The 21086-nt window shown below is 48.1% G+C and overlaps 1 protein-coding gene and 1 long non-coding RNA gene across 3 annotated transcripts in view; both read left to right on the top strand.

Moving 5' to 3' along the window:
• Positions 1-21086, top strand: part of LOC132233207 (NADPH--cytochrome P450 reductase) — a 65618-nt gene that overhangs the window by 30607 nt on the left and 13925 nt on the right. For both annotated transcript variants that reach the window (XM_059693503.1, XM_059693502.1), the window contains exons 2-3: positions 646-837; positions 19209-19257. In XM_059693503.1, the coding sequence (XP_059549486.1) occupies positions 659-837; positions 19209-19257 (228 nt within the window). In that variant the 5' untranslated portion in view covers positions 646-658. The remainder of the gene's footprint in view (positions 1-645; positions 838-19208; positions 19258-21086) is intronic.
• On the top strand, positions 5003-17748 carry LOC132233212 (uncharacterized). The gene is made up of 3 exons (XR_009452575.1): positions 5003-11327; positions 11370-15369; positions 15603-17748. It is a non-coding gene; the product is annotated as an uncharacterized LOC132233212 (long non-coding RNA).

A 21086-nucleotide genomic window follows, 5' to 3' on the forward strand; every position in this document is an offset into this window, starting at 1 on the left:
TGTATTGAGGGGGTCCCCAGGACCATCCTTTGGTTTAGTGATTCACCAGGACTCATAGAACTCAAAAAAGCTGTTTTATACTCCCAGTTATGGTTTATTATGGCAGAAGGGTTCCTAGGGTGGAGAAACCAGGAAATCTGTCTTTGTAGCTTCCAGTTGTCCTCTCTCGGAGGTAACACGGACAGCTCTTAATTCTCCCAGCAACTGTGTGTGGCAATGCATATGAAGTATCTATCCCAGCCAGGGAAGCTCACTTGATCCTTGGTGTCCAGGTTTTGTGTTTTGGTGTGTGTGTTTTTCAGGGGTTTTTGGTCAGTCTTTTTGGCATGGAGCGCCAGTGTCTCTAATCTTAATCTCCAGCACCCCAGAGGTCAGACTGATATGATGTGATTCAGATTCCCAGGTATTCACCTTAAATGACATTGCTGCCTAAACTATCTGTGTATACAGAGAAACTCTTAACAGGTAACACATACCAAGGGCTTAGAGGTTATTCCCCAGGAGCCAGCAGCTCCTTCCCTGATGCTTGGCCTGTTGCTGCAGCCCATGGGCATGAGCCCAGGCTGAAGCTGTCAGGGGTCTCCCCAGCAGGCCTCCGGACCCTGCTCCTCCCTGCTGAAGTCTGTTATTTCTCTCCCCCCACAGGTTCGTGATCAACATGGGGGACTCCAACACAGATACCAGTGCCACTGGGTCTGAGACTGTGGCTGAGGAAGTCTCTCTTTTCAGCATGACGGACATGATTCTGTTTTCACTCATTGTGGGTCTCCTGACCTACTGGTTCTTCTTCAGAAAGAAGAAAGACGAAGTCCCTGAGTTCACCAAAATTCAAGCAATGTAAGTGATGCTGTCGGGATCTCTCTTCCTCAGCATTCTGGAGCTCTGGGCATTTCTGGCAGTCCAAGCAGCATTCTGTACTTGGGCCTCGGTCAGGAGTGAGCCAGCCGGGAGAGACACAGGGTCCCTGAAGCATTTGGGGATGAATCTTGGCTTTTGCCTTATTGGCAGACTGTGCTTCAGATCTTTTTATGTTTACACAGCACTTTAGAGTTATGTCTGTCTTTTTTTTTATATATTCATTAATTTTTTACAGAGAGGAAGGGAGAGGGATAGAGAGTTAGAAACATCGATGAGAGAGAAACATCTATTAGCTGCCTCCTGCACACCCCCTACTGGGGATGTGCCCGCAACCAAGGTATATGCCCTTGACTGGAATTGAACCGGGGACCCTTTAGTCCACAGGCCGACGCTCTATCCACTGAGTCAAACTCGTTAGGGCTGTCTGTCTTATTTGAACTTCACAGGGACCATTCAGAGTAGAAGGCACCATTTTACTGATAGATAACCTGAGGCTCAGGGATGTTACAGATGCTGCTTGGGATCATCTGCACAAGGCAGAGCTGGAACTGGCACCTCCCCAGCCTGGGATCTTTCTGTTTACCTGCGAGATGATGAGACCTCGTTTCTTGCCTTCTTGAAGGAAATATTTCAGACAAGAGACAAAATGCAGCAAAGCAAGCAAGAATTTATTGGCTACAGCAAAAACACACTTGGGACAGTGAAATAAGGACGGACATAGAAGAAGAAACAGGAGAGACCTAAGTTGGTGGGGAGCTGCTTTAGCTCACTGGGAAGTCAGAGTAAAGGGGGTCTTGGAGACAGGTTCAGGGGGTTAGTCCAGAATGAGCTACTCCTGCTGGGTACTTTGCATTGAGGATATTCTCTCTCTTGCAGGTGGGAATCTTAGGGGAACTCTCAGGGAAGGGTCTCAATAGAATATTCATTAGCTTTCCAGGTGTGCTCTTTCAGGGTCATGGGCAGATTGGCTGGAGCCAGGACAGGGGTGATTAGTCAATGCAGCTGTCTGAGGTAGCCATGGTGTCAGTTGTCTGGTTTTGCTGCTTCTCTGGGCTTAGAGCTGAAATACCACTGAGGCCTAGATGTTATCTCTAGGGAAGAAAAGTCAGGGATCTAAACCACATGACTAGCTGATATGAAAAGTCAGGAGTTCAAACCAAGCACATGACCAGTGATATGCTAGGTGAGGAGAGGTTACCCTGGGGGCGAGGTCCTTGTTTTCCCAATTTTGCCCCTTGATAGATGACCTTTTGTACCTGGTCCATGTTTTGCTCATGTCTGTGTAGCTGCCTATTACATTTCCATTTTGTAAACAGATGGGATCATAGAGGTGCTGTTGACACAGGACCATAAAGCAAGGCAATTACTCCTTTTAAAATTTTCTTTCCATTCTTTTCATTACTGACAGGAAGAAAGTTTCAGTTTGGTGCTAATATGTCCTTAAATCTAACAGTTGCTAATTTCTTTTTGTAAGTGAAGAGAGCTATCTCTAGCTTAGAGTTTTGGAGAGTGACAATATAAGAGGAAAACTACTTTTTTCCCCTCAACTCTCAACACTCCCTACACCAAGCAGTTCTCAAACCCTCCTCACACCAACTGCCTAGAGTTAGATCCCACAGATTAAGGGCTCAGTCCCATATGACTCCCTGCCCCCTTTGGATGCCAGTCGAAAGTCCAGTTTGTCACCTGTGCTTCTGGCCAACCAGCTATACACCAGAGGTTCCCATACTTCCTCCTCAGGATCGATTAATTTGCTACAGTGATTCACAGAATTCAAGAAAGCAGTTTACTTACGAGGTTACCAGTTTATTATAAAAGGATATAACTCAGGAACAGTAGATGGAAAAGGTGAATAGGTCAAGGGATGGGGAAAGGTCACAGAACTTCTATGCCCTCTCCAGGTGCTCCACTCTCTAGCACCTTCACCCGTTCAGCAACCCTGAAGCTCTGCAAACCCTATTCTTTTGGGTTTTTATGGAGGCTCCCTTATGTAGGCATTATTGATCAAATCACTGGCCATTGGGGATTAGTTCAATCTCCAGTCCCTCTCCCCTCCCCAGAGGTCAGGGATGAGGCTGAAAGTAAATCTCAGGGTTGGTTCCCTTGGCTACTAGCCCCATCCTTAAGGGCTTTCCAAAAGCACTTCATTATAAACTCAGGTGTGGTTGAAAGAGGCTTGTTACAAATAACAGAAGATACTTTTATTGCTCTTATCACTTAGTAAATTCTAAGGGTTTTAGGAGCTCTGGGCCAGAAACAGGATGAAGATGAAATATGTATTTTTTTAAAAATATATTTTTATTGATTTCAGAGAGGAAGGGAGAGGGAGAGAGGGATAGAAATATCAGTGATGTGAGAGAATCATTGATTGGCTGCCTCCTGCATGCCTCCTCCTAGGGATCAAGCCTGCAACCCAGGCATGTGCCCTGACCGGGAATCAAACTGTGACCTCCTGGTTCATGGGTTGATGATTGACCACTGAACCACACCAGCCGGGCTGCATTTTTTTATGTCACAATATCACAGGCAGTATCCAACCTGACTTTACTAACACTGTTTTCTTTTTTAATTTTTTTAGCCTTCCATAAAACTTCCTTTTAATAAAGTTTAATTTAAAAGGTGACTTAGTTTAAAGAAAAATATTAAGGAAGTAAGAGTAAAGATGGTTTTTAGGTGTGAAAAAATGAGGTGCATCACTGTCTCCTCAAGAATGAGTTCCATATCATTCCTGCAACCAGGTCATGTTCTTTCAGGCAGGTTTGAGTGGCTCTACTAGGCCAGGCTCTGCTGAGCGAACCCCAGGGCACAGCTCCTTGGGGAGATCCAAGGGACAAGTCTCAGGTGCAGACGATGGGGCTATGCTCAGGTCAGAACTCCCAGGGTTGGGCAGGGTGAACATTCAGGTTTCTGTCAGGTCCTAATTCACTATTCCACTTCTGGTAACAGTTTTTTCTCCCAGAAAAGTTATAGTCCTCCAGCTTTCAAGCAGATATTCAGGGAATACAATTCTTAAGTCCTCACTTAATATTGTTGATAGATAATGAAACCAGTTTTGCCACAGGCTTGATAAAAGCAAGAGTTAAGGGGAATCACTAACCCCAATCTCACGGGGCTCTTGCAAGTATTAAATGGTATAATGTTTATGATGGTCACCTGGCATTATTCCATGGTAGCTGCTTAGTGTTTGTGTCAGAACGTATTTTACACCAAGCTCTAGCTAGGTGCTATAAGAATAAGAGGTGGCATTTACATTATAGAAATTGAGAAGTGAGGATGTTGAAAAGGACTTTTAACAAGCGGGTTATGAAGCGCTCTCATGTGCATTATCTAATCAGGGCCTCTGCAACAGAACTGTGTGCTAGACAGGGTGGGTGGCCTCATGGCTCATCAGAGAGAGGCCATGGATGAAGAGGATGTTGGGGGAGAGGGAGACTCTGGCTGCCAGAACTTTTAGAAAGGTATTCCCCTGGTGGAGAGACCGGAAGATGTGCTGTGGGAGGTGGTATTGCAAACGTCCTAAAAGATGGTGATGCATCAGGAGGCTGAGAGGGCTTTGCCATCAGAGGGCCAGAGGGAGGACAGGAGGATGGGCAGGTGAGCCGGAATCAGCCTGTTCCAACTGGGGCTGATTCAGGTGATTTCTGGAATAGCAGAGTATTTTTGGTGGGAAAAATGTGATACTCAAGATAAGGGGACCAGCATCCAGTTCCCAGCTTATAGTAGCCCTGCGTTTCCTCATCTGTAAAATGGAGGTGTACCCCCCACACCCACAATGAGTGGATGTGGATGTTCCATGGGAGCACATGGAACTGCTGTTCTCCCTGTCACTTCACTGGCCTTGCTAGATGGACTGGCAATAAAACTCCTAGATTGTGGGAGCACTTGCATTTTGTAGGTTCTAATTGTTTCTCTTTGCCAGGATGCTGAAACTATAGTTCCCTCTTCTTGATCACAAAAGAACAGGGTACTGTTCTTCAGGGCTCGGCCACCGACCCTAAGATTTTATTTTTATTATTATTATTATTATTATTATTATTATTATTATTATTATTATTAATATTATTATTTGTCCCTGCACGCAGAGATTTTTGCATTTATTTGTCAATCTCCCTGAGAACCTACTACGAGGTTCAACCTACATCCCTCATTCTATCATGTTGAATATTTGCTATGGCCAGGGATTTTATAAAGGGAAACATTTATAGTACAGTGGCTAAGTTCTGGGCTCTTCTTATAGTTGGATGACCAAGGTTTGAATCCTGACTACCACATAGTAGCCATGTGACATTTGCTGTTACTTAATCTTTTGAAGCCCATATCCTCAACTTAAAATTGAAGATAATAACAGTACTTTCCTCATAGGATTGCAAAAATTAAATGACTTAATCCATTGTAGGGCTTCTTGCCCAGTCCTGGTGCACGATGAGCCTCAAATTGTATTGTTACTATTTTTTCCTTATTATTGGTATCTCCAGTCTTACAGGAGTCCTTCCAAGAAGGCATTATAATCTCGCTAGAGGCCCGGTACATGGATTTGTGCACATTGAAAGGAAATTAATTAGAAGGTGGCTGGTGGGGCGGGACTGGGCAAGACCAGTCAGCCAGACACCCCCTGGAGCCAACCTCCCACTGTCCCTCCCTAGCCAGCTGCACCCGAGCCGTCTGCAGAGTGAGCAGGGTCCCTCCCTCCCTTGGCCTGGCCTGCAGGGATTGGGCCCAAACCAGCAGTCCAACATCCCCTAAGGGGTCCCAGAGTGCGAGAGGGCACTCTGCAAAGTTGCTGTCACTCAGCGGCTTCTGTGTTGAGTGTCTGCTCCCTGGTGGTCAGTGCGCGTCATACCTACTGAACGGTCAGCCAGTCACTTAGCCTTTTATATATAGATTTTGCAGATGAGGAAACCATGATGCTAGAGATTGAGGAGTTTGCTCAAGGCCATCTAACTTATAAGTAGCAGAGTTGGCTTTTAAACCCAGTTCTGCAAACTTCACAACCCATGTTTCCCACACTTTGCCATGCTGCCTTCAGTCTCTTACATATTGTTAATATTCCATTTCAAAGATGAGAAAACAGACTCAGAGAGACCACTTAGCTGATACAACTGGCCACAAACCTAGACCTTCCACTATAAATCCTACATTATGGTCCCTGACTACTTATTTTCATTGAGCACACACAGGTGATTTCTGCCACAGCCCAGAGCTTCCCTTACCTAGCAGGTCAGTGGGGTGTGATAGGGTTTAGTGTGGGGACTGTGTGTGGCCCAGGGCTATATCATGAATTCTCACTATGATTTCTGGTGGCTTCTGGTTGGTGTTTTAAGGTTTTTTAAGGCCGTAGCCACCTGGGACACTGTGTCTAAACCGTTGGCCATGAATATTTTTAAAAACCAAACCAATGGGACCAAAATCAATGCGACCAACTACATCTGATCAGCAAGCACATTGAATAGCATGGAGGCATAAGACACATACCTGCAGTCCCCAGACCCTGGACTTCTAGGTACAGGGGATCCAGGAGGAGGTGCTCAAGTGAATCTCTCCAGGTGTGGTGGCCTCTGGAGCCTTCATCACATTCTAGATTTGGCTTTCAGAACCTCAGGATCCCAGATGCTCTCTGCTGTCATTGTCCATGAGTGGCTGGCTGACAGAGATACTACCTGTGGACACTTTTGGAGCCTGGAGCTTGCTCTCTCAACCAACTCAACATCAGTCCAGGAGGGTACTTGAGACAGTCTTTGCCTTCCAGGATAGGGATGAGAGAGGGTTTAATACACCTGTCATAGTAGACTTTTCCCCTGGGCAGGGTTCTACCTCAAGAGCAACACTGTGGGACTAGAATGTTGACAGTAACACAGGGGAACACATGGAAGCTACCCAGCCTCTGGTAGAAAGCGGCAGCATGGGGCAGGAGGTGATGTTGAAATCTGGGATCCATCAAGTCAGACAAACGTTTATATGAGACTGTGTGTTAAGTCTTTGTGACAGATGGCTAAAATGAAGTCCCTGCCTTCCAGTCCCGTGGGAAGGGCAGGCATGAGAATAGATCCATCTGGAGTGGGCTGTGCTGGAAAACACACGTGTGAAGAGCCAGGGACACCCAGGAGCAGGGACGGGCTCTGACTCGAGGTTATGGAAGGCTTTCAAGAGGAGGTGACATGTGAGTTGAGTCTGTAAGTAGAGTGGGAGTTTGTCAGGCTATGGTGGTCCACCTGAGGTCGAGAGAGAAGGACCACAAGTTGTGTTAGAAAGTCAGTACTCCGTTTGGTGGGATGGTGAGGGTGTGTGTTCAGGATAAGGGGGATGGGGGTGTGGAAATGGCAGGCTGGAGCCTGATTGGAGTGTTCAGTGGAACAGTGAAATGACCAGACCCCAATTTCAGGGGCCTTTCAGGAAGTGCTCCAGAGAGATGATGAGGCCTGAGAAGAGCCTTCCAAGGAACAAGTACCGTGAAGGCACAGCTGATGGGCTGTGGGGGCCTGGTTGGGCGTGGAGAAGCCAGGAGGGACAGTTGAAAATGAGGCTGACAAGGCACACAGGCTCAGGAGCAAGTTTGGGAAGGAGATGGAAGGCTTGACATGGAGGGAGAGGATTCCCCTGGGAGTAAACTGATGGGGCAAGGGATGTTAGCAAAGCCCAAATTTAGGAGATTTTGGGATACAGGGGAAATGGAACATAGAGATCAAGGCTGTTAAAAGGAAGACAGTGAAGTAAAAAAAATTTTTTCAAGGCTGATGGAGAGCTGTGGTTAGCAGGGTTAGGCCACTTACCCCTCCTCTCCCTGGTGGTCCTCAGGGCCAGCTTCTAGAGATAAGCATGAGTTAGGTGGTAGCCAGCCCTCATCCAGCGGGCCCAGGCCCCCCAGCTGCTTTGCTCCTCCTCTGCTGTGCTTGCTGCTCTGAGAAGCACTGTAGTGCACTCCCAATCCTGACCACACCCCCCCCCCCCCCCCCCCCGCTTCACTTCTGGCACCTAAGAGTGCTTTAAAGAAAAAGAAGCTTGCCCTAGCCAGCTTGGCTCAGTGGATAGAGCATCAGCCTGTGGACTGAAGGGTCCCAGGTTCGATTCCGGCCAAGGGCACATGCCTGGGTTGCGGGCTCGATCCCCAGTAGGGGGTGTGCAGGAGGCAGCCGATCAATGATTCTCTCTCATCATTGATGTTTCTCTCCCTCTCTCCTTCTCCCTTCCTCTCTGAAATCAATAAAGAAATATATTTTTTTTAAAAGAAAAGAAAAGCTTTTTATTATGGAACATCCTATATAATAAAAGCCTAATATACTAAGTGCCTGGTCGTCTGGTTGGCTGTTCAACCAATCAAAGTGTAATATGCTAATGATATGCTAAGGCCACTCAACCTCTCTCTATGACATGCCCTGGCCACCAGAGAGCAGACAGTCGACCAGTTGACCAGTCGCTATGACATGCACTGACCATCAGGGGACAGATGCTCCAATGGTAGGTTAGCTTGCTGCTGGAATCTGGCCACTTGAGACTGAGTGAGATAGGCCAGACATGCCCTGGAGCCCTCCACAGTCCCTCCCTGGCTGGCCAAACTCCCATGTCCCTCTGATCGTGCACCAATGGGGTCCCTTGGCCTGGCCTGCACCCTCTCACAATCTGGGACCCCTCAGGGGATGTTGGATAGCCGGTTTCAGCCCTATCGCACGCAACACGGGAGCTGCCCCCTGGTGGTCAGTGCACTCCCACAGGGGGAGCACTGTTCAGCCAGAAGCCGGGCTCACGGCTGGTGCACGCAGCAGCCGTGGTGGGAGCCCCTCCCGCCTCTGCAGCAGTGCTAGGAATGTCCGACTGCAGGGAGCGGGCCTAAGCTGGCAGTCAGACATTCCCTGAGGGCTCCTGGCCTGTGAGAGGGTGCAGGCCAGGCTGACGGACCCCCCCCCCACCAAGTACACAAATTTTGTGCACCGGGCCTCTAGTTTCAAATAAAAACCAAAGCAATTATCTTCTCTCCTCGCCAGTCTTGTTTCTTTCACCTTTTCCAACTGCTCCTGGATTCTCTTAAATCAATCATATAACTTTATAATTAATCATATAATTTATAGAAATGATGAATAAAAAAATTATGATTCTATAGGAAATTAGAAATATTTCTTATGAAATTGTATGGAAATATGCATATATTTTAGTCTTCTAAAATTTAAGTACACCCCCTTTTTCTTTTTTTGATATATTTTTATTGATTTCAGAGAGGAAGGGAGAGGAAGAGAGAGAAACATCAATGTTGAGAGGGAATTATTGATTGGCTGCCTCCTGCATGTTGGACCAAGTCTGCAACCCAGGCATGTGTCCTTGACCGAAATCGAACCCTTTGGTCCACAGGCTGATGCTCTATCCACTGAGCAAAACTGGCTAGAGCAGGACGCCCATTTTTAAACAGAACTTAAGTCATACTCCTGAAAGTCAACAGTAAGTTCCATTATCATTAGATACTCAATCAGCATTTGTTTCTAGTTCCTTGACTGACTGATAAATTTTTTTAAGTTTTTTAAAAATTTAGGATCTAAACAAGACCCATACATTACAATTGATTAATAAATCTTATACCTCTTGGGGGGGTGGGGGCGGGCAGGGGCAGTCAACATGCAATAAAATTTACCTTTTAAGAAAAATTAAGTAAAATTCACTATTTAAGTGTACAGTTTGACGAGTCCTGAGATGTATGCAGGTGTGTACTCAGTGTTACAGTCAATATGCAGAATATTCCATCATCTCCAAAAGCTCCCCACAGGTCCCTTTGCAGTCTGTACCCACCCTTCTTGACCTCAGCAACCACTGGTCTTATTTTGGTCCCTGTAGTTTTGCCTTTTCCCAAATGTCACACAAGTGGGATTATGTAGCTACAGCTTTGTGTGCCTGGCTACTTCTTACTGTGACAGGAAGTCTCTCAGTTCAGGGGCTTCCCTTCCTTGAAGCATTTTTGAAGAAACCAGATCATTTGTTTCAGTTTCCCACAGTCTGGATTTTGCTGATTGTATCCCACAGGAGGCTGCTTGTGAAAAGCCACAAAAGAGCTCATGTTCCTGTGACTTGTATCTGGGGATTTACTCTGGACAGAAGGTCCAGGAAAGCCAGGAGTCAAGGCTACGGGCATCATTTCTAATCAGTTTTGTCTTTTGAGTGTCGACAGGTGGAAAGTGAGCTAGAGTTCTTTCCACATCTAACTTTCTATGGAGTTCCTTGGCTCTGCCAAACACGAAAATAGAAGCAGAAATGAGTTTACCAAGAGAAAAGCACTAGGAGAAGTGAACCGCAACTGAAGGCTCCCATTGTCCATGGAAGTGGTGAGGAAATGGGCTCAGGATGCTCACCCTCCCCTGTAAGCACAGGCCAGGGTTTTCCTCCACTACCTGACCACTAAGGGACTTCACCTGCCTTTCCTTCTTTCCTGTTCTCTGATGAGATGGGGATGGCTTTGCCATGCTAGCTGGTGTCTGCAACTTCGATTGTCTACAAGAGTGAGGCAGAGCTGAACACAGGTGGATCTGTTGACCTCGCTGGGCATCTCCGGGGCACTTGGTGCTGGTGCCTCAGGGGTTTTGTTCCCACACCTTTGCACTCGCTTCTGCTCACTCCCCATGCTGGCTTCATCGCTGTGCCCCAGCTACCCTGCTTTCTTGCCCTTCCCCCTTTGATTGCAGATGATGGCAGGGCCATTTTGTTTCTCTCTGTCACTGACAAGCAGCTGAGTGTCCTTGGGCAGCTCCTTGGACCGTAGTCTTGCTCTTCACTCTCCTGCACAGTCCAGCAGCCCTAACACCTGGCTGGCCACGGCACTGCCCAGTGGTCTTTAAGGTTCAGCAGAGAGAGGCCAAAGAACGCCCTGCGGTGTTGGGAGGGCAGGCGGCCAGGGCCTTGGCAGGTTAAGGAGTCCTTATCTTGGTGGATACATGTTGAAGGCTGTCCATGAGGGGGTCTGTGAGGGAAACAGCAGCCCCCTTGTGTCTTATAGCACCCAAAGGACAAGGACCTAGGATGCCTGGGAGGGCTGTGAAGTGTGCTTTCTGAATGTGCCCAGTGACACACCTGGGACTTGTGTGCCTTGACAGACAGGTGGGGCAGGTAGGCACAGCCAGGCTCAGTGGGAGCCGACATGAACCCTCGTGCTGGACCGCGGTGCCTGGAGTTGAGTTACCGCTTCACCCCCGAGCCTCACAGTCTCCTCAGGTGTTAAATGTGGATAAAAATCCTTATCCATTTCACAAGTTTGGAGGATTCAGTGAAAAATATCTATAATAATAAAAGGGTAATATGCTAATTGGACCAGATGTCCTTCCTGATGAAGCTGGGGCCGATGGGAATCCAGCCTGGGTCCCGGGTACCTGTGGGTGGCTGGAGGAGGGAAGCAGCCCGGGTCCCGGGTGCCAGAGAGAAGCCAGTGCCAGCAGCTGGGGGAAGGAAGGCCTACTCTTGCACGAATTTTCATGCATCAGACCTCTAGTGTGTGTGTGTGTGTGTGTGTGTGTGTGTGTGTGTGTGTGTGTGTGTATGTAAAGCTCCTTGAATACTAGCTGGCATGCAGCAGGCACTCAGTTAGTAGAGATCCCATTTGCTTTTTTATCTTTGACCCATGGCCTCCCACACCTGCTTTAACCTCCAACTTGCTGAAGGCCGCTGTCTCAGGAGGCACCTTCCACACTGCTCTCCCATCAGTGCTGATTTCCATTCTGGTCCCATCAGTGGAGAGAGCCACGGTGTTTTTTATTTAAGCTCCAGCCACTTTGTTTTCACAGAAGTCAGTTCTTTCAAACTAATACCTTTCTGCTCCAAGGACTACCCATGGTAGAGAAATCTGGGCCCTCTTGGTGGAGCCACTTCCCACGGTAGAGGCCTCAAAGTCTAAGCTTGTCCTGGCCGGCCAGCCTGTGCACAGCCCTGCACCATCGTGTGTCGTGTCTCAGCTCCCAGCATCTCTCTGACTAGGGGACTTGCTACCCCGGGGCTTGGAGAACTTGCCATCACTCACTGGCTTTGGAAGGAAGCTGTTCAAAAGCATCTGCCCTGTGTGTCGCCAAGGGCAGGAGAAAGTCCCAGAAGAAATCTGTTCGGCTGTGCAGAAAATTAAATTTGAGTTGCAGTTTTCAGAAATCCTTCTGAGCGTTGCCTGGGACTGGAAACAAATGAATCACCCTGGGACGTCTTGGTTCATCTCTGTCCAAGTGACTCAGTGCTTTTGTCCACCCTCCCTTTCGTCGTTCCCACACAGCGGGCTCCAGTTGACTTCTGAAGCCTGAACCAGAGACTCCTGCTCCCAATTTAGGAGTGGAGAGCCCTAATTGGAACCATTCTGGAGCTGCGTGGTCTCTGCGTGAGCCTGGGCCAGCTGTGGCCTCTTGCGTTGGGGTGTTTACACTTGGGTTCTTTGAAGGCGCGCTCCTTTAGGCGATCCATCTCAGCAGAGAATGCAGTGACCACCTTGCCAGGGGGCCCCCGTCGCACATGCTGGTCTCACAGCGCACATGCTCCAGGTGACAGACTGACTACTGTTTTAGGCTCTGTTGCCCTCAGTTCTTTCGTGGGGAGGGAGACGGGAACCAGATCTAATTTAATACGATCCTGAGGCCCCTCGCAGCGGGATCAGTGCAGCTTCCTTTATGGCGAGACGGCCCTGCCATAGCAACCTGCACAACTGCCTTCTAGTGTCTAGAAGAGCTTTATTCAGCCTCCATGAGTTTCTTTCATTTTATTTTTTTCAAATGGGGAAGGAAAGGAGGAGGCTGTGGAGAGAAAGGGCTCTGATATAAACAGTTTCCAAGGAGACCCGAGGGTTGGGGTTGGGGAGGTTTTCTCCTTCCCTTGGTCCATACCGAAGGAGGAGGGGTGTGTGCCCAAACGCAGGGGATCACGGGAGATTTCAGCCCAGAGTCCCGGTTCCTCCCTGCTGGAACTGCCAGATGTTCCAGTGTTCTCAGGCTTAAGGGGACAGATGCACGCAGGGGCTCAGCTGAGATTCCAAGAGGACTTTGGGGTGTCCAGGAGCACTTTCAAAGTTAATGGGCCCAGCCAACACTGTCGAGGATGGACAGAACCCGACTTCCTAGCTGCTGGCTCCTGGCCCATTTCCAGGAGAGAGCTGCAACCTGCTTTCTTCCTTAAGTCCTGGAGCTGGGAGTGAGAAACCATGGGGTGCATGTACTCATCTCCGCAGGACGAGCCCACCCTGAGAAGGTCAGTCCCAAACAGTGTCCCTGGCAGCAGACTGTGTCTATGGCCCTCTGGCTGAGGGACACTTGACACCTATACTCTAGGGCAGCGGTCGCCAACTGGTGGTCTGCGGACCACTGCTGGTCCGTGAGGTCCAAAAGGTTGGCGACCGCTGCTCCAGTGAGTTGGAACTTCTTTTGGGGCACGGATGCCCTGGAGGCATGAGGAGGGTGCTATGTAGAGTTGACCAGCATAGTTGGGTTGGGCAGGGGCACTGTTGGTCCCTTCAGTCCTGGATTTGTAGGCTACATTGTCCTGCTTCCGAAGGACAGAATATGGACTGGAAACCAGGAAGGTCCCAGTCACCGACTCCTGTGCCTGTGAAAGATCAGGTTCCATGTACAAATTCCTAGTGGAGCCATCAGGCGGGGTAAGCCAGTCAGCGGCACTCAGGTGTGGCGACAGGTGCTGCGGTGCCCCTGTGGGCCAGGTGTAACAGTGAGAACATCAGGAAACAGCCTGTTGGGGCACTGGCTAGGCATGGGGTCTTCTTCAGTCCCCCCGGGTTTCCCTTATCTCTGGAAGCCATCCCTGGTGGGAGTGTTCTTCCTTTCCCCAGGTGTTGAAGCTAGGAAGGGACCAGGCTGGCCTCCAGAAGTGCTCATGCTTCCTGGGAGAACCCTTCCTCCGGGACAGGCAGGGCTAGCCATCTTGCCTGCCTCTGCCGTTCCCAGCCAGACCTGCCTAGAGGGCTCCCCTCTCCGCTCCCAGAGCTTTTCCAGCTGTGACTCCCGCCCTGTGAAACTGCATCAGGAGGCCACACTGAGGCCCTCCTCCCCAGCCCCCACGCACTGTCAGGGCTGTAGCTGAGCTCCCCGGCTACATGGGCCTCATCCAGGAGCCCCTCGGCTGCCGGTTCCCATGGCTCTCTCTCTTGGGAGCCGTTTTGTCTCTGAGAGTAGAGCTCAGCTCTTCCAAGAGGCCCTTTTGGTTTCTCCAGGCATGGTGCCTGCTCCCTCCAAAGCCCTGTGGTCTGGGCGTCTGATCCATCTCTGAGCCTTAGGAATCAGAATGACCCAAATCACCTCATTCTACTGAGAACACCCTCTTTATCCCTGAGAATTAACCAAGTCCCAGGTGCTGTGCAAGGCACTAGGAGGCTGCAGAGCCAAGATGCAGTATTTTCAACAAGAGGAACTTCAGCCTTGAGAGGCCATGACTTGTCACAGGCACAGGATTTGAACTGAGTCTCTGCTCCTGATGTGTGGCCTCTCCCGTCCCTCCATGATTATCCTCAGGGCCCGTATTTCTCCGTTGTAAGAAAGAGGCTGCCCGTTTAGTCTCTTGCCCTTGGTGCTGGCACAGTGCCCTGCCCACCCCAGCTGGCACGTGTCACCTGCAGGTGGAGGAACAGCCCAGCATTCACTGGGCAGTGGGGCTGCTTTCTGTCCCTTTCTTCAGCAAGGCATCAAATCCACCTTCTCGAGTTGTCGCTTCTGTGGAAGCCTCTTCCTTTTGAGAAGAAATAGGATTTGGCTTTTCAGCTGATGTCAGGCCACCTCTGCCAACCTTCTACAGGACTGACCGCCCCAGAAAGTGATCAAATGTGTGCTGAGTGCCAGGTGTTGTGCTGATTGTGGCCTCTCCCCTATTTTTAGACTTGTGAGTTGTCCCCCATTTTTTAAAACTTTAAAATGTATTTTTAGTTATAAAAATGTGAAAATCAAAAAATTGAAAAATTATAGAAACCATCTTACCTATTATCCTAACCCTTCAATATTCTCTGTCAAGATGCTGGTATATTCTCTCCAAGTCCTTTTTCTATGAATAATAGTGTGCACTCCATTTCTTAAGGACACAAATTCTTGTTTCCCTCCTGCCAGTCATACATTATACCCTGAAAGAGGCTGAGTGTAAATGAAGCTGTGTTTATTACCTTGCTGTCACACCATAGCTTGTGTTTCCACTGGCTCTGCAGTGTCATTCTACATTTCTCCCAGGGCTTCTGCCATGTTCATCCCCACCTAGGGACGGGCAGTGGTTGAGAAACTGAAAGAGTTATATATAAGTGAATATTCCCAAATCTCAAGCCTAGCCCTTTTTAAGTGTCAACTAAATGCATTTAGTTTGTTTTCATTTTTTAAACTGAGTTAAAATTCACCATATTAACCATTTTACTAGTAAAGTATACAATCTTGTGGCTTTTAGTATAGTCACAGTGTTGTTCAACCATCATCACTATCTAACTCAAAAACATTTTCATCACCTCAAAGGGAACCACTGTTCCCATTAAGCAATCTCGCCCCCTTCTCCCCCCGCCCCTGGTACCACTCTGTCTCTATGGATTTGCCTGTTTTGCACATTTCTTTTTTTTTAAAATATTTTTTATTGATTTTTTACAGAGAGGAAGGGAGAGGGATAGAGAGTTAGAAACATCGATGAGAGAGAAACATCGATCAGCTGCCTCCTGCACACCCCCCGCTGGGGATGTGCACGCAACCAAGGTACAGGCCCTTGACCGGAATCGAACCTGGGACCCTTGAGTCCGCAGGCTGACGCTCCATCCACTGAGCCAAACCGGTCAGGGCTTGCACATTTCATATAAATGGAAATTGCATTTAGTTTTGTGTGGGGTTTTTTCTCATATTTCATCAGAAACGTTTATCTAGGTTGCTGATAGTTTTCTTACCCATCAGTTTAAATTTATGTTGAGTAGGTGATATATTATCATGATTCTGTATCAAAAGGAACACAGCAGTAGAATTCACACTGTTGTGCACCTTGCTTTCTTCATCTAACAGTGTGTCTTGGGGAGCATGCCATGTTAGTGCAGACAGACATTTAGTGTTCTGTCTAGGCTGCACATAAACTAGAGGGGGAGTGGACATGTGGATGTTGATGGCTGGGCATGGGTAGAAGTTGGACATGTAGGAAAGATGTCCAGACACAAGACCCCTTTTGGAGTGTAGGTTGGAGCTGGGAGTTGGGAGAGAAAAGAGGCAGGCCTGAGGGCCTCCATTCATGCTCTTGCCATGGCCCTGCTCATGTGGGGATGGGTCTGCCTGGGGGTGCTAGGGTAGTGGAGAGCTGGGGGAGGGCCTTTCTGAGTTCCTAGGAGGCTAGGCCATCACTGGGTGGGGAAGCCAAGCCCGTGGCTGGTCCCCAGCTGCCTCCCTCCTGGCCCCTAGCAGGCTGCTGCACTGACAGGGCCTCCAGGACAGAGGAAGACACTGGAGCGGCCAAATCAGGCGCTGGGGCCTTGCCTCCCACGGGGCCCACATGTAACATTATTTACCACGAAGGCCCTGAAAGTAGACTACTATTTCATTCTAAATAGGTTAGGAGGCCCTAATAGTCCTGGACCTACTAATCTAGTGAAAAACCCAGTGGGGGATTAAACAGGAAAATACCATCTTTATGTTTACAAAATTATGTGTCTAAACAGCTTTGCTGAGGCATTCTTAAAAGAAACCTCACTTAGTGAGTTTTTCCATGGACTTCAGGCATCTACTCCTGAGGGACATCACTTTTATGCTGTCGTGACATGCATGTGTGCGCCTGCGGGCATTCCACTCTTTCCTACACTTTTCCATGTGCTGGAGGATGTAGGGAAAGAGCAGAGACCTTGGAATCAGGCTGGGATTGGTCCTTGCCTGGCCACTTACTGGCCAGAGGACCGGGCTGCTGTTGAGCTCTGTCGACTATCTGTAAAGTGGGCATTCAGCACCCCCTGTACTGGGCCTGGGGATGAGCCTGCTTTGTGGAAGGAGCTTCTTCAATGTGATCTCACAGCACCTTCCCTGAGACCCTGCGTTTCTAACACGTCGCCCCAGGGGCAAAGTGCTTGGTCATCCACAATTGCTGACCAGCATGTGGACCCTCAGCTGGCAGGCTGAAGGCAGAAGGGAGCCACTGAGCTCGAGACCAGCAGTCACCAACCCATGGTCCGCGGATCACTGGTGGTCTGTGAGGTCCGAAAGGTTGGCAACCGCTGCTCTAGTCAGCCTCCAGAAAGCCCTAACAGGGAAGAGGGAAGGTGGAGGCTCTGCGCCCTCCCCGAAGCCAGCCCTGTCTCACTTCTGATCCCAGTTCATCCAACCTGAGACACAGCCCACTTTGGGCCCCTTCATACCCCATCCAGTCCCTTTCTGCCCTGCTTGATCCCATTCATGATCCATCCATGTTTTATGAAAAACACAGTGGCTTGGCTGGACTTGTCTGACGTGGAACTTGGAATAATCTTGGCTATTTATTAAAAAGATTTGTTAAGTAAGTAAATGGCATTAGTATAGAGGCCAGCCATCAGTTAACTTCTGAAAAACTGGGAATACTCAACACCCGGCACACACCCATTGTCACTCTGTACCACAGCTTTTATGCAGGAACGTGGTGGTGCCCTCTGGTTGCCCAGAGACTCTGCTGTTGACTGTGGTGTGGCAGGGACGGTGGCCAGGCGAGTGCCTGGAACTCCCCAGTGATAGCTATGGAGCCTGCCTCATGCTGGATGCTCCTCTTTATATACTTTTTCTTTATTTGATTTTTGCAGAAACCTTTGAAGTGTTTTGTTATCCCCCTTTTTTAATTGAAGAACAATTAATTCTGGTTCAAGTTCACTCAGCTGCTAGTTGGCAGGCTCCTCCACCTCGTTGCCTCCCATGCCTGCCCAAGAATAAGTATAAACTTTTTATTGACATATAATATCTGCAGAAAGGTATGTACAGATCGGTGGTAATCGCCTCCGGACCAAAGAGCAGATTATTATCAGCACCCCAGGAGGCCGCCTGCCGTCTCCTGCTCGCAGTCCTCACATATTAGTTTGGTCTGTTTGGAGACTTTATATTGGGAAATCATAGACGTATACTCTTTTCTATCTGGCTTATTTCACTCAACATCATGTTTAAGAGATTCATTCATGTTTGTGTAGTGATCATCTGTTTTGTTGTTGAAATGGAGAATGTTCCATTGTGTGAGTACACCACAGTCGGTTTATTATGCTGATGGACAATAGGGTTTTCCCTATGGGGATTCGCATGTCTAATGCTGCCGGGAACATTCCTGGTACTCCTCTTGGTGCATCGGTACAAATGCACTCTAATAGGTGTATACTGAAGAGTGAATCTCTGGTTGTAGGAGATACTGCCAAACAGCCTAACGAAGGAGTTGTGCCATATTGCCCTCCCCTGAAAGTGGGTGGGAATTCTAGTTGCTCCACCACTTGACCTGGACATGAATGTTGGGCACCTTTCCATGAGTTTTTGGCTGTTTAGGTACTCTCTTTAAGAAAGTGCCTGTTAAGTCTTCTGACAATTTTTCTGTTGGGTTATGTACTTTTTTTCTGGTTGATTTATAGGAATTTCTTACATCTCAACCCAAGTCCTTTGTCAGATATTCGTATTTTTCAAATAGCTTCTGTTTTTCCCACCTTAGGCCTAAAAGTACCTAGAGAGGCTCACTTGGCTTTTTTAGGTGGCCCTGCAGGCCTAAGGGGCAGGAAAGAGAGAAGAAAAAGGACAGGAAACAGGGAGGAGGCAGGAGACTGGCAGCCAGGAGGTAGAGAGTGGACAGAGGATCCTGAGGCTGTGATGTACCCAGCGGTAATGCTGCTCTCTGATGGGACAGGGCCTAGTTCAGGGCTCCCGGATGACAGGGGAGTTGGTACTTAGGCAGGGCCTTGAGGTAGAGCGGGGATCTGTTGGTGAGGAAGCGTAATGAAGATGCTCTGAGTGGAGGTGATGACTTGGCAGAATTCAGAGGGCTATCAGGGAGAGATGGTGTGTGGTGGGGAGAATCAGGCAAGGCAGGGGAGAGATTCTGGAGGGACTTGTGTACCCTATCCTATGGGTCATGGAAGCCATTGCAGTTTGAGAGTGAAGCAGGCAGTGGAACAGTAAAACCCATAATCAGAAGACTCCTGGGTGTTGTGTGAGGTAGGGATTGGAGGTGAGAAAAGGCCGTGGGGACCATTGGCTGTGGATGCTGAGGGGTGGGGAAGTGAGGTCCTTGACTGTTCTTTGTTCTCATCTGTCTGGGGCAGGGACTCCTGGCTCTGCCAGGTGTTGGATTTACTGTCGGGGAAAATGGAGGAGGCCTGGAAGCCTCGCACTGGACAGAGGTGGCTGCCGGCATGCTCACTGACAGTGCTTCCGATGCTGCCACATGGATCCCATACTTACCTGACACTTGTTTTTCAGGACCTCCTCTGTCAAGGACAGCAGCTTCGTGGAAAAGATGAAGAAGACGGTGAGTTTGCTCTGTGTTGGTGCCCTTGCCAACAAGTCTTGGCCCTGGCGGATGCTTAGGGGAGTTCAGCAGGAGGCCAGCTGCACTGGACCGGAGAGAGTGGTGGGAACCCAGGCCCAGCTCTTTTACGAGTATCTTCTTACCCAAAGCCCCAAAGCTATTCTGCTTTTGCTGGGACCATTTACTTTGTTTTCTGAATGTTTATTTCCTGAACAACTGTAAGAACAAACGGTCCCTCCAACTCAGGATGCTGTGCTGTCTCCTCCCTCCCAGTCCAGGGTCTGACCATGAGCAGATATAAACCTCACATAGCTGTGGTCATGGCACAGGTACAATTTTATCTTTGTTTTCATTTATCTAAATTTTTTTAAAGTTATATTATTGTTTCAGAAAGGAAGAGAGAGGGAGATTGAAGCTTCAATGATGTGAGAGAATCATTAATTGGCTGCCTCCTGCATGCCCCCTACTGGGGATGGAGTCTGCAACCCGGACATGTGCCCTGACCTGAATCGAACCATGACCTCCTGGTTCATAGGTCAACACTCAACGACTGAGCCACGCCGGCCACACTATTTATCTAAATTTTTAATTCAATGGAAAGGTATGGCAATCACATGGTTAAAATCCAAAACAAACTATTCAGTGGAAACTCTCTCTCTGGTCCCTGCCACTCATCATCATTCTTCTTAGTATTTTATGGATCCTTCTAGAGCTTCTTTGTGCACAGACAAAAAACAGAGATTCTTATTTTACAATACACTTTCTTAAAACAAAAAAGTGGCATAGTATATACAGTGTTATAGACCAGTGGTTCTCAACCTTCCTAATGCCATGACCCTTTCATACAGTTCCTCATGTTGTGGTGACCCCAACCATAAAATTATTTTTGTTGCTACTTCATAACTGTAATGTTGCTACTGTTATGAATCGTAATGTAAATATCTGATATGCAGTATGTATTTTCATTGTTACAAATTGAACATAATTAAAGCATAGTGATTCATCACAAAAACAATATGTAATTATATATGTGTTTTCCAATGGTCTTAGGCGACCCCTGTGAAAGGGTCGTTCGACCCCCAAAGGGGTCGCGACTCACAGGTTGAGAACCACTGTTATAGACCATGTTGACTTAATGATATATCTTGGAGATCCTTCCATAGCAATACAAACACACCTTCCTCATTCTTTTTTTTTTTAATTAAATCTTTATTGTTCAGATTATTACATTTGTTCCTCTTTTTCCCCCCCCATAGCTCCCCTCCACCCGGTTCCCACCCCACCCTCTGTCCTTAGCCCCCCCCCTCCCCCACTGTCCTCATCATAGGTGTACGATTTTTGTCCCGTCTCTTCCTGCACCCCCACACCCCTTTCCCCCCGAGAATTGTCAGTCCACTCCCTTTCTATGCCCCTGATTCTATTATATTCACCAGTTTATTCTGTTCATCAGATAATTTATTCACTTGATTTTTAGATTCGTTTATTGATAGATGTGTATTTGTCGTTCATAATTTTTACCTTTACCTTTTTCTTCTTCTTCCTCTTCTTAAAGGATACCTTTCAGCATTTCATATAATACTGGTTTGGTGGTGATGAACTCCTCTAGCTTTTTCTTATCTGTGAAGCTCTTTATCTGACCTTCAATCCTGAATGATAGCTTTGCTGGGTAAAGTAATCTTGGTTGTAGGTTCTTGCTATTCATCACTTTGAATATTTCTTGCTATTCCCTTCTGGCCTGCATAGTTTCTATTGAGAAATCAGCTGACAATCTTATGGGTACTCCCTTGTAGGTAACTAACTGTTTTTCTCTTGCTGCTTTTAAGATTTTC

Source organism: Myotis daubentonii, chromosome 4, assembly GCF_963259705.1.
Source record: "Myotis daubentonii chromosome 4, mMyoDau2.1, whole genome shotgun sequence".
In the NCBI taxonomy this organism is placed as follows: domain Eukaryota; kingdom Metazoa; phylum Chordata; class Mammalia; order Chiroptera; family Vespertilionidae; genus Myotis; species Myotis daubentonii.